General features: G+C 53.1%; 2 protein-coding genes across 3 annotated transcripts in view; one reads left to right on the plus strand and one right to left on the minus strand.

Annotated features, from left to right (window-relative positions):
* Ppp6r2 (protein phosphatase 6 regulatory subunit 2) overlaps nucleotides 1–899 on the plus strand; it is a 72,591-nt gene extending 71,692 nt beyond the window's left edge. Inside the window, exon 26 of the mRNA XM_032919468.1 lies at nucleotides 1–899. Coding sequence (XP_032775359.1) covers nucleotides 1–49 — 49 coding nt within the window. The 3' untranslated portion in view covers nucleotides 50–899.
* Nucleotides 900–2,242: 1,343 nt separating this feature from the next.
* Nucleotides 2,243–12,917, minus strand: part of Sbf1 (SET binding factor 1) — a 28,364-nt gene continuing 17,689 nt past the window's right edge. The window contains exons 28-40 of one of the 2 annotated variants that reach the window (XM_032919441.1): nucleotides 12,139–12,216; nucleotides 11,589–11,770; nucleotides 11,330–11,509; nucleotides 10,626–10,727; nucleotides 10,368–10,553; nucleotides 10,169–10,295; nucleotides 9,963–10,093; nucleotides 9,662–9,892; nucleotides 3,877–3,984; nucleotides 3,559–3,770; nucleotides 2,980–3,067; nucleotides 2,767–2,898; nucleotides 2,243–2,683 (exon numbers count right to left, since the gene is read on the minus strand). In XM_032919441.1, the coding sequence (XP_032775332.1) occupies nucleotides 2,585–2,683; nucleotides 2,767–2,898; nucleotides 2,980–3,067; nucleotides 3,559–3,770; nucleotides 3,877–3,984; nucleotides 9,662–9,892; nucleotides 9,963–10,093; nucleotides 10,169–10,295; nucleotides 10,368–10,553; nucleotides 10,626–10,727; nucleotides 11,330–11,509; nucleotides 11,589–11,770; nucleotides 12,139–12,216 (1,856 nt within the window). In that variant the 3' untranslated portion in view covers nucleotides 2,243–2,584. The remainder of the gene's footprint in view (nucleotides 2,684–2,766; nucleotides 2,899–2,979; nucleotides 3,068–3,558; nucleotides 3,771–3,876; nucleotides 3,985–9,661; nucleotides 9,893–9,962; nucleotides 10,094–10,168; nucleotides 10,296–10,367; nucleotides 10,554–10,625; nucleotides 10,728–11,329; nucleotides 11,510–11,588; nucleotides 11,771–12,138; nucleotides 12,217–12,917) is intronic. The other variant, XM_032919447.1, reaches the window with a different exon arrangement.

Consider the following 12,917-nt stretch of genomic DNA (forward strand, 5'->3'; position numbering starts at 1 on the left):
GAAGACAGATGCCCTGCCAGACGGAGCTGCCTTAAATGGCCCTGTGTAATGGCTGCCGCCCAGCTATGGCCCACCCTGGTCAGGCTGCTTCCTTAATCAAGAAGACTACCTGGTGATGCAATTTTTTTTAATTTAACTTTAAAATAAATGCTGCATTTGGTAAAGCTGGCAGTGGAACCCGTTGGATGACCCAGCTCATGTTTCTCCTGCCTGCCCTTGGTCCTGTTGGAAGACAGGATGCACCTGGCCATTCCCAGGCCCAGGTCTTGGTGTGGCAATGCGGCCCCTGACGCGCAGCTTCAACCTGCAGGAGTTGGGGAGGGAACAAGACCCTAAGGGGCCAGCACCATCGGATGGGCAGGAAGGGTGCGGATCTCCAGGCGCTGGTTTCATCTGTATTTTTAACGCATGGAGGAAAAGCCGTTTTTTGCACTTTGTACCCAGCTACAGTACAGGGTCTCTCTAGGCTCAGGGCAGATGTACAGGCCTGAGTTGGAGAGACCTGATCCCCACTAATAATACTACATGGGGGTCTGGCACTAGTTTGGCCACATGAGGTCAAACCCCAGTTCTAGCTGCCCAGGGGCTCCTGGGAGCTGGTGTTGAATCAGGCTACACATTTTGACTGCCTTAAAAACAAAGACCCTCTGGACCTGGTGCAGTGGTCTCTGTGCTCAGCAGGGCAGACTGGCACACTCGGGTGGGGGTTGGAGCTGCACCAGACATGTAAGAGTGGACACGGAAGAGCGCTGGGAGGCCTAGGGACCGGGCGGGCCCATAGTGTCCAGGAAGAGTCTAAAGTCTATGTTGTCTTTTTTTTTTTTTTTTTTTTTTTTAAATGTTCTGACCTTCTGACAGGGCATCTAACCCCCAATAAAAAGGATCATTCTTACTGAAAACATGTGTGTTATTGTTAGGCTGCAGATGCGGAGGCAGCCTGTGGGACACACCTTTGCTACCCTAGGCTCATCTCAGTTGGGACTCCTGTTGAAACAAAAGGAAAAGCTCTACCTGAACAATCAGACCAAAGACACCCATTTTGGGAAAGCTTGCCCCACCCAACCCCAGGGCCCATCCTGGGAAGTGTATAAGGGGTGTATCCCTCTGAAAGTGAGTTAGCCCCAAGGATCAAATCCCTCCCTCCTTCCATCCCTCCCTCCCTCACAGCCTGCTCTGCTTCCTTCACTGGGTCCCGTGGTTCTGCCCTTGGCCTCTGCCGCATTCACCTTTTTTCCAGGTCAGGAGCCTCAGCTGCTTCCCCAGCTCTTGACTCAGCACCTGAAGTGTGGTGAGCAGGGCTCTTCCCAGAATCCGTCCTGATGGGTTTCCTGATCATAGCTCCAGGAAAGATCTAAGCCTATCCCATGTCCAGTTTTGGGGACCAGAAGTCGTGATGATAGAGCAGCAGAGCTGATAAGTTCACAGCCACCTCCCACCACACAAGGGTCACCCCTCTGCCATCTTCATTGGGTCTGCCCCTTTTGTACCTGCTTTGCTCACCTTTCACCTGAGCCAGGCAGGGCTCAGGTGTCCGGTGGCTAGCCCTCAACACCAACAGTCCCCTGGGCCATTCCTCCAATGTTTGCAGCACTCACTCAGACCCCTGACTGCAAATACATAGCCAAGGAAGTCTAGGCCTGGTGAGGGTCACAGGCAAGGAGAACAGTAACAAGTCCAGCAACAAAAATCACAACACCCGAGATGGGATGATCAGGGGTCTCCAAAGTAACCAGAGGGAAGGGGGAGGACTAGGTGTAGACAGCCTAAGTCCCGGGACCACTAAGGGTATTGCCCCTTCACTAGCTGCATTTCCCCCGTCCTAGCTGCCTCGCGTGAGAACCTTTTTTCCTAAGAGCCCATGCTCCTTTCTGTCCTTTGCCTTCAGGGTTCCCAAGGTCTTTCCCTCCCTCTACAACACCCTGCACCTCCTTGATCTGAACAGATGCACCAGAGCTATCTGGGTAGGAGAGATGGGGCTTTCTCTGGCATGGAGGCCTGGGGAAATTGGGTGGCCGAGTGCTAAGCAGGGACTTAAAAAGTCCTTCCTTTGCCTCAGGAAGTTCCCTTCCCGTAGCAGAGCTGCTCGTGGCCAGGGATCTTGGAGGAAGATGCGCTCAGGCTCCAAAAGAGGCACACAAAAAAGATAGCAACCTGCTACCCACTCAGAAGACCCCAGGGTTGAGACAGAGGTGCCTCTCTGGGCAGACCCACAACTCACATAGCTGATGCAGTCGCACAAGTGTGTCGTTAGTTCTCTCTTTATATAGACTCTGGTTCTAGAAACAACTTAGCACAGCCAGCCGGCCAGGGCCAGCACACTGATGGGCCGGGTAGGGTGGACTATTTACAAGCCCAGGGCAGGGCTGTACCATGGCCGCGTCCCTAACGGCTCAGCCATGACACCACAATAAGTTAGAGCTGGCCAGGTGGGGCGGGGCGGGGGCTGTACACACAAGTGCTGGGGGGCTCAGGGCCTCAAATACTGTCGAGGGCCGGGGCTGTAAACATGGCCGGGGCGGCCCTGCCCACCCCTAGTGGTCTGTAACGACTGGAAGCAGAGCAGCCCGGGCAGGGCCGGGAGGGGTCAGGCATCCGACAGGCAGCTCTGGATCCGGTCCACCCACTGCTGGGCTGAGGGCACATCCTGGGCACAGAAGTTGTAAACACGACGTGTTGTCTTCACCTGGGAAGAGCAGGTTACTGACTCTATGCCCCACAGCTCCAGGCCCCTGGCCCCAGTGTTCCCCACCCCTGACAAAGGCTCACATCGAAGAAGGCCTTCTCATCCACAGTCTTAGGGGCACCTATGGTGGGTGTGCCAGGTGCCACGGCTTCCACCTCTGCCAGGTCAATGACACCCTTGCATTCTGTGTCCACTCGGTGGTCATAGTAACGCAGCTGGGTGAGGATGAGAAGACAAATGCGCAGAGTCAAGACAGGCCTGCCTTCTGTGTCCCTTGTCCCTCTACCACCACTCACCTGGTGCTTGGTCTTGTCCAGGACAAACCAACGGGCTTTCCAGGGCTTCATGAAGGCTCCCTTCTTGTACAGGGTGCCCTCATAGGACCTGCATTTGTACAGAATCGAGGCCAGGTTAGCTATTAGGTGGAAGGACCACCTCTAGAAATTAGATGATGGGTCAGTCCCTCTATAGTCATTATGTGACAGACACTGGGTTCCAAACCCCAGGCCATAAGGGTGTCTAGGAGGTAGTCCCATGTGACACAGACACCTTAAAGAGGAAGGGGAACTTAGCAGTCAAATCTGTGGAAGCAACCAGAGTAAAATGGCCCCTCGAGGCCCAGGGAGGACGGATCCTATGTGGCCCGTTTCATCTAGTAGCTGTCCTACACATACCTCTTGATTCCATTCCAGATCAGCCATAGTCACTGGGTCTACAACAGAAACCTCTTTTGATGCTGACCTAAGCTTAGGTAATTGTTATAGCTTCTCCTACAAGTCCTTTTACCTACAGAAAAAACTAAACTCCTCAAAGACCCTAACCCCATCTGAAAGTCATCCCAGTGCAGAAGTAGCAGTAGGCTGCGTCCCTCACACCTGTTCTCACTCTCCGCTGTCTGGAATTGGCTATACAGCGTGCTGGTGCTCCGTCGGGCAGCCTGACGAGAGCTGGATGTGGTTGAGCCACTGCTCTGGTCACTGTCCAGGCTGAGGCTAAGGGTAGAGCCCACAGGCCCCTCCTGTAGATAGACCCCTAGCGAGCGGCGGTGGTGGGGCACAGTTGACACCAGTAATGAGCTAGGGGTACCCTGCAAAAAGCAGAATGGAATTTATATCAAGGCTGATCAACCTCCATCTCCTGGCAACGCACATACCAGGTCCTCCTCAGCCCAGCCTCCCATCCCATCCACTCACACGTCCATCTTGCCGGCCTTCAAGGCGCTGAGCAGCCTTCACTCGGTCCCAGGTATCTTTCCAGCGTTCAGAAGGCCGTCCCAGCTCTGTCTCCAATCGCTGCAGCTCCTGGGGAGAATTGATAAACAAAAGAACATCCAGCGGCTAGGGAGACGGCTCAGCAGTAACACAGCTCAGCAGTTACACACTCGTTCTTGCAATGGAGTGGGTTCAATGCCCAGCAGCCATATGCTGGTCACATCTACCTGTAGTTCCTGGGGATCCAATGCCCTTTTCTGACTCTGTAGGTCCCAGGCATGTGTGCAGTACACATACATACATGCAAGCAAAGCATTCACACACACAAAGATTTTTTTAATTTAAAAATGGAGTTGGGGATTTAGCTCAGTGGTAGAGCGCTTGCCTAGCAGGCGCAAGGCCGTGAGTTCAGTCCTCAGCTCCGAAAAAAAAAAAAATTTAAAAACAAAAACAAGAAAACAAAAATCTAGATAAGCGGGCACACTGGTCCCCAAGTTGGCACTGGTCCTGCCAACTGAAGTGCAGTCCAATGTGTACTGTGTGAGGGAGGACAGTCCTATGTGTACTGTGTAAGGACAGTCCTATGTGTGCTGTGTGAGGGAGGACAGTCCTGTGTGTACTGTGTGAGGGAGGACAGTCCTGTGTGTACTGTGTGAGGGAGGACAGTCCTGTGTGTACTGTGTGAGGGAGGACAGTCCTGTGTGTGTGTGAGGGAGGACTGTGTGAGGGAGGACAGTCCTGTGTGTGCTGTGTGAGGGAGGACAGTCCTGTGTGTACTGTGTGAGGGAGGACAGTCCTGTGTGTACTGTGTGAGGGAGGACAGTCCTGTGTGTACTGTGTGAGGGAGGACAGTCCTGTGTGTGCTGTGTGAGGGAGGACAGTCCTGTGTGTACTGTGTGAGGGAGGACAGTCCTGTGTGTACTGTGTGAGGGAGGACAGTCCTGTGTGTACTGTGTGAGGGAGGACAGTCCTGTGTGTACTGTGTGAGGGAGGACAGTCCTATGTGTACTGTGTGAGGGAGGACAGTCCTGTGTGTACTGTGTGAGGGAGGACAGTCCTGTGTGTACTGTGTGAGGGAGGACAGTCCTGTGTGTACTGTGTGAGGGAGGACAGTCCTATGTGTACTGTGTGAGGGAGGACAGTCCTGTGTGTACTGTGTGAGGGAGGACAGTCCTATGTGTACTGTGTGAGGAAGGACAGTCCTATGTGTGCTGTGTACTGTGTGAGGGAGGACAGTCCTGTGTGTACTGTGTGAGGGAGGGCAGTCTTGTGTGTGCTGTGTGAGGGAGGCCAGACTTATGTGTGCTGTGTGAGGGAGGACAGTCCCATGTGTGCTGTGTGAGGAGGACAGTCCCTATGTGTACTGTGTGGGGAGGACAGTCCTGTGTGTGTACTGTGTGAGGGAGGACAGTCCTGTGTGTGTACTGTGTGAGGGAGGACAGTCCTGTGTGTGCTGTGTGAGGGAGGACAGTCCTATGTGTACTGTGTGAGGGAGGACAGTCCTGTGTGTACTGTGTGAGGGAGGACAGTCCTGTGTGTGCTGTGTGAGGGAGGACAGTCCTGTGTGTACTGTGTGAGGGAGGACAGTCCTATGTGTACTGTGTGAGGACAGTCCTATGTGTACTGTGTGAGGGAGGACAGTCCTATGTGTACTGTGTGAGGAAGTACAGAATGGCTCCTCAAAGTTGACCTCTAATCTTCTACCGTCACACATGCACAGACACACTAAGTAAGTAAATGTAATTTCAAAAATTTTTAAAGTATATCTAATTTCAAAAACTTTTTTTTTTTTTTTTTTTTTTTTTTTTTTTTTTTTTCAGAGCTGGGGACCAACCAGGGCCTTGGCGCTTCCTAGGTAAGCGCTCTACCACTGAGCTAAATCCCTCAAAAACTTTCTTAAAAGTATATCTAGGGGTGGTCCACTTCTTTAATCCCAGCACTCAGGAGGCAGATGCAGGCCAACAAGGATTATATCGAAAGATAAAAATAAAAGATGATGTTACATGGTCCATAAGGATATGAATGAGCACTGATTGTGGTGAGCACACTGCAAGCCAGAAAACAACGTAATGACGCCTCCACTATTCTATCAGTGGGGCTTGAGTATAAAAACTTACCACATCTGAATCCTACATTCAAAGAAAATACCTTTAAAAGTAATGATGCGTGGGCTAAGTGTAGGCTAGCTCAGTGTTGGAGAAAGCACTTGTTTCCATGCACAAAGCTGGAGTTAATATTCACCACTAAACAAGTCAAAAGAAAAGTGGAAAGAAGACAGGTAGGCAAAACCAGGCATTGCGTTTCCCACATAATTCTACCTAACTGGAAGGCTAAAATAGAAGGATCATTTAGGATTAGAGGTTCAAGGCCAGCCTAGGGAAACACAGCAACACCCTATCTCTTAAAAGTAAGTGAGAGTTGGGCATGGCAGTTTATAAATGTAATCCTAAAACTTGGAAGGTTGAAGCAAAATATCAGGAAGGAGCTCAAGGCCTTCCTTCGCTACGTAAGACGTGTCAGAGTTAGCATTAGCTGGGCACAACAGCATGCGCTGCTAACTAGAGAGCTAAGGTATAAAGGTTACTGAGCTTGAAGCCAGCCCGAGAAAGAAAAATACATTAGTTCCAGGTTAACTTGGGCTAGAGTGAGACCCTGACAGACAGACAGACAGACAGAGACACAGACACAGACACAGACACAGACACACACACACCTTTAAAGATACTGCAGATAGTTGGGTTGGCAGAGGTCATGGTTCAGTGGCAGAACACTTCATGTACACACAAGGTCCTGGGACTGACTCACTCAATAGACTGCACTACCAGAAAGGGTGGGGACATTTCAGACGTAATAAAACTGACTAGCAAATCTGTATTACAAGAAAGACTAAAAGTTTTTCAGTCTTAAAGGAACTGGTATTGGACTAGATATACAAAGAAAAAAGGAATTAGAGGCCAGACCTAGAGTATGCCTGTACTCGTAACTAATGGGGAGGCTGAGGCAGGAGGATCTCAAATTGTAGTCAGCTAGGACAACATAGATCTTGGATGATGGTGGTGGTGGTGGTGGTGGTGGTGGTGGGGGTGGTGGTGGTGGTGGTGTGATGATGGTGATGATGATGGTGGCAGTGATGATGATGGTGATGATGGTGATGGTGGTGGTGGTGATGATGGAAATGATGGTGGTGATGGTGATGGTGATGGTGGTGATGATGATGACCAAGTTTCAGCTGTAGCTCAGTGGTAGAGCATTTGCCTGGCCATATATAAGGCCCTGAGTTCAATCCTCAGTACTGAATTCCCTTCAAGAGTATGTGAGCATTACCTGGCTTCTTCATGTGCAAAGTAGGATGCTGATTTGTGCCTCCCAAGGGAGGGAGTAAACACCTTCCTTTCTTTTGACTTGTTTAGTGGTGAATATTAACTCCGGCTTTGTGCATGGAAACAAGTGCTTTCTCCAACACTGAGCTAGTCTACACTTAGCCCACGCGTCATTACTTTTAAAGATATTTTCTTTGAATGTAGGATTCAGATGTGGAAGTTTTTACATTCAAGCTCCACTGATAGAAAGCCAAGCAAAGCAAAGATACTGGAGATGGCAGAAATAGAAAGCCTTTCTCTCATTGTGTAACTTCTTTAAAACAAAGTTGACTAAAACAAAAATAAAATACTATGCGTATTTATGCCGTAGGAAAGCTAAGAGGCTCAGTAAAATCAGATCAAGACAACTCTTCTGATTTCCACACTATCACTCCCTGTACAAACTACCCGCCCACGGGTGCCCACAGGCGCCCACAGGCGCACACAGGCGCCCACAGGCGCCCACAGGTGCCCACAGGTGCACACAGGCGCACACGCACACAGGCGCCCACAGATGCACACAGGCGCACACAGGCGCCCACAGGCGCCCACAGGCGCCCACAGGCGCCCACAGGTGCACACAGGTGCACACAGGTGCCCACAGGCGCCCACAGGCGCCCACAGGCGCACACAGGCGCACACAGGTGCACACAGGCGCACACAGGCGCCCACAGGCGCCCACAGGTGCACACAGGCGCACACAGGTGCACACAGGCGCACACAGGCGCACACAGGCGCCCACAGGCACACAGGCCCACAGGTGCACACAGGCGCCCACAGGTGCCCACAGGTGCACACAGGCGCACACAGGTGCACACAGGCGCCCACAGGCGCCCACAGGTGCCCACAGGTGCACACAGGGCGCACACAGGCGCCCACACACAGGCCCCACAGGTGCCCACAGGTGCACACAGCACACAGGCGCGCCCACAGGCACAGGTGCCCACAGGCGCACACAGGCGCACACAGGCGCCCACAGGTGCCCACAGATGCACACAGGTGCACACAGGCGCACACAGGCGCACACAGGTGCCCACAGGCGCATTCGAGGAATAAACCCTTCTGACCAGGCCCTGTACTGGCTCATCCAAACATATTTCACATTTACTCCCCCCCTTGGGAGGCACAGATCAACATACTTTGCACAAGAAGTCAGGGATGCTCACTTAATCTTGAAGGGAACACAGTCAGCACAGAGGAGTGCAAACCTCTTCTTACTTAGGACTTCTGACTGCTCAACCCCTTTAATGAGCCACTAAGGGAGGCCACGCCACAGACAGAGTCTGTCACTGTACATTGCCTCAGCTACCACACAGCATCTAGCACAGCTCACTTGACCATTTTTTCTTTCAAGGGATCTGTGCCTTGAGTCTGATTCCTGAACAGATATAGCCAGAAAAGATGGCAAATTGAAGGCAAAAGTGATTCCCTAAACTCCAGGGCTGGATCCCAGGAGAGCTACTGCTCACTTTCAGGCATGCCAGACAGACAGTCGAGCAGACGGAGAGTGAGTAACTCCTGGGACAACTCTGCCTGCACTGACACCCAGGTACTGAAGTGTGCATGTGGTTTGACCTCAAGGTACATGTGTGAAAGTAAGACTTGTCCCCGAATAGCAGATCAGGTAGGAAGTAATGGATCTGTAAGAGGTGGGGTCTGGTGGAAGGTCCCTGGGTCATAGGGAAGGTCTTGGAAAGGGTGAGAACATTTCTTGGGAGACCGCCATGATGTGGCCCAGCCCAGACACTTCCTAGAACGGAGTACACTCCCTTGAGCCTCCAGAACTGCAAGCTAAATGAATTTCTCTACCTTGTAAACTAACATATCTCAGTATTTCCTCACAGCGACAAAAGGTGATTAATATACCAGGTAAAGGGATACACATAGGCCAAGAGCAAAAGCCAAGTCTTGAGTCTTGAGAGTTTCTGACAGATGCTCTCGCATCACTATCTGTAAGTATCTATTAGCACGAGACAAAGACCTAAGACCACAGCTATCCGACGTATGTAAGCAGTTCACACAGTGGGCGAGGTCAGAGCCACCCCCAGCTCTCCAGGGGAGCTGCTCACACACACACACACACACACACACACACACACACGCACGCACGACGACGCACGCACGACGCGACGCACGCCGCACGCACGCGCACGCACGCACGCACGCACGCACAGGCACAGGCCTTCTCACACACACACACACACACACACACACACACGCACACACATGCACACACACACACACACACACACACACACACACACACACACACACACATGCACACACACGCACACACACGCACGCACACACACACACGCACACACACACACACACACACACACACACACACACACACACACACACACACATGCACAGGCCTTCTCCTGCTGCCTGGGGACAGCACACACCTCCAGCAGACGTGAGATGGCATCGGGCTGGACTCGAGGGCGGCTGTCATAGCACGGCCAAACCACACGGCGCCTGCTCTGGGGAGCACCTCCATCAGGACGCTCCTCTTCTGGAGGCTCAGGAGGCCCCTGGGCCAGCTCCCAGTCATAAGGGGGCCCCTCAGCCAGCGTCTCCTCAGTGTAGAAATCCCACACCTTCAGGTTGGACACATTGCTGTAGGGCCGCAGCACCTGGGGAAAGTAAGCCTCCATCAGAAGCCGGGCCACGTGGGAGCCGCTGCCCCAGCCAGGCCCCACTCACCTCTGTGTCCTCAGGTGCATATGTGTAGTTGTAGAACATGGGGGTCCTCTTGCTTAGCCGGTCTACATATTCCCACACAGACTTGCAAGCCAACTGGCCTCTGCGCTCACCCTTCTCCTCATACAGCAGCCCTACACAAGAACAGCACTGAGCCCAGGCCCCTCTGGCCCAGACGGCTGCCCCAGATTCCCTTCTTCCCTACATACCCAGCTCAATACGCTCATAATCAGAGTCCAGCAAGAAGGTCCGGAAACGGCGGGATGCGTGGTGATAACCAAGGAACTTGAGGTAGAACTGACTGAACTCAAACTCCATGGGGAACTGCAAATGGACCTGTGTGATGTAGGGGTCAGAGGTCAGGTTGGGGAGCACAGCTCAAGCCTACCTACATGGAAATCTACCCACCTGGTGTACACAGTCCAGGAACTGCAGGAAGACGGGTGTGAAGCCACTGCTCTGCCCAGCTAGGGTGTGGGCCCCACGGTGGCTGAAACGATGGCCAAAGGACAGCCACTCCTTTTCCACTAGCAGGCGGAAGCCTTCCAGAGTGCGGTAGAAGGGGTCTGAGAGGAGCTGCACCAAGGATACCACCTGCCAGCACCACAGATGTCAGAAAGGCATCTGAGGACCCTCCCCCACCCCTTCCCTGAACCCGCCACATACCTGAGTGGTGATGTCCCAGCCATCCTCCAGGCTCACAAGGACAGAGGAGCCTGAGTCTAGCAGCTCCACCACCAGCACCGATATCTGCAGCAGCTTGTGTATCTGCATGGACAGGCAAGCCTTGGACACCACAGCCAACCAGGACCCAGAGGCTCACACGTCCACAGTCCTGGGAAGGCCGGCAGTATCTACAGCACTGGGCGGACCCGTGCTGCTCTGCCTTGGTCATGCTTGCACTCCTCCTCCAGCCTGCCCACCCCTCCCAGAACACCCATGACAGGGAAGGCAGATTCAGAAGTCCCTGTCCTTTGCTGGGTGTGGCAGTAGATGTCTGTAATCTCAGCACTAGGTCTGCCACAAGTTACAGGTCAGCCAGTGCTGGGCTGTGAGACTGTGTCTCACAATGAGTTAAGGCTTGCCTTTCAGATGCCAGAAGCCCCATCCCTCAGCCTCTAGTTTTCACCGAGCACACAACAACCAACCCATTTCCATTCTCTGAAAAGGGCAAAGCATGGAGGGCCCTGTACACAGGCCCGTGTGATTCACACTGGACACCACACTCCCTGTGCACAGCAGACCGGCTCCTCCCACCACTACACTACATAGCCAGTGCCTATTGCCCCCTCCTCGTGCTCCAGATGTCAAACAAGCAAGCCTAGACTAGAGAGACCTAGCACCCAGGTGGGCAGAGGCAATGCAGAGACCTGGATCAGCCACTCTGAGTCCTCCAGTGACCGCAGAAAGGAGGCTGGGCTGGGCTCAGTGGCAGGGCAGCCAGGCACACAGGCCTTCAACAATTTCTTGAAGCTGGCTTTCACCTGCCTTGCCTCAAATACTTCAATAGGAACCAGCTCCCACTGCTGCAAAGGGTCTGGGCGCACACCCTGGAGGAAGACCAATGACAAACAGTGAGCCATGCCTAGCCCTGTGCCCCCGCCTGGCCCTGCACTCCCATTCAGTTACCTTGAGCTGAGCTTTGTCACCAATGATGTAGAGGGCTGCACGCTGCGGCCGCAGGAAACCAGAATCAGGCGGCGCTCCGTTGGTGTGGGGGGTACTGAGGAGGTCTCTGCCAGCTAGCCGAGAGCCCACGTCAGCACCAAGCCCACTGCTTCGACCACTGGCTCGGACACTGCTCCACTTACCTGCAAAGGAGACACCCAGTAAGCACCAGATTGAGGTCAGAGCACCACTTACCTGGGGCTGGCTGGGCCTGGCCTCCAGGGAGGGGACTGAGTTTCCAGGCAGGGCAGAGTGGTCGGCAGGCCACAAGAGGGAGGAGGGCTGGAACACACAAATGCCTCAGCACGTGGGGGGTGGCCTGTGTTAGTGTCTGGATTGGGATCAAGTGCTAGGCAGGCAAGTAACTCGGGCTAGGAGGAGTCAATTGTGCTAGTCTGTCACAAAGGGGCAGTTAGTACTGGGTGTGGAAGAAGATATTAGTGCCCAAGACAGCTTGACTCATACTAAGGGGCCATCAGTTCCAGTTAAGGGGAGAGCCCCAGTACGGTACCTCGGGACGCAGTCCATCTGGAGGCCGAGGCCGCCAAAGGGTTGGACAGCGTGGTGACCCTGGCTCGGGGACTGGGCACTGAGGGCACAGCAGAGAGAAGGCTCAGGTTTGGTTCCAGGCCTGGGTTTTCAGAGGCTCCCACCAAGCCCCACTCCCAGGGATCAGAAGCAGGATCCCTTATCTGGTCCAGGCATGGGTCCTCCCTACCAGGGGCAACTAGGTACAGAGGTTCTATGGTACTGGGAAGGGTCAGGCTTTGGAATACTGGACTCTTCTTCAAAAAGCTCAGAGAAACCTGTCTTCAAGTCTCTCCTAGACCCTCTTCCTTAATATTAAGCCCATTTCTGACTGATAGACAAGACAATTCCATGAAGTAGTCAACACACAACCATGTAGTAGCCTTGCCCAGAACAAAATGCAGGTTCCTGACAGTCTCAGTCTGGAGGAGACCTAGAGGCAACTGGAAAAGGGAGAAAGAAGAGGCAGAGGGGTGGGGAGACAGTTTAATCCAGGACATGAGCAGAGCTGAGTCCAGGACTGCACTAGGCAGAGTTACAGGCTGGGACAACGTTAGCAGTATCTGGGAGAAGCCTGAGTCACACCTCAGGTTTACCTGACTATACAGAGGCCTCATACAGGACACAGAAAAAGGCATGGGGAAAGACATCACCCCACCCAATGCCGAGATCACTATGGCCAAGCTCAAGGCCAGTCTTCCACACCCTGACTTTTCTGACAACCCAACATTATAGAGACGGCAGTGAGCCAACCTACAGTAC

This window comes from Rattus rattus, chromosome 1 (genome assembly GCF_011064425.1).
Source record: "Rattus rattus isolate New Zealand chromosome 1, Rrattus_CSIRO_v1, whole genome shotgun sequence".
Lineage (NCBI taxonomy): Eukaryota > Metazoa > Chordata > Mammalia > Rodentia > Muridae > Rattus > Rattus rattus.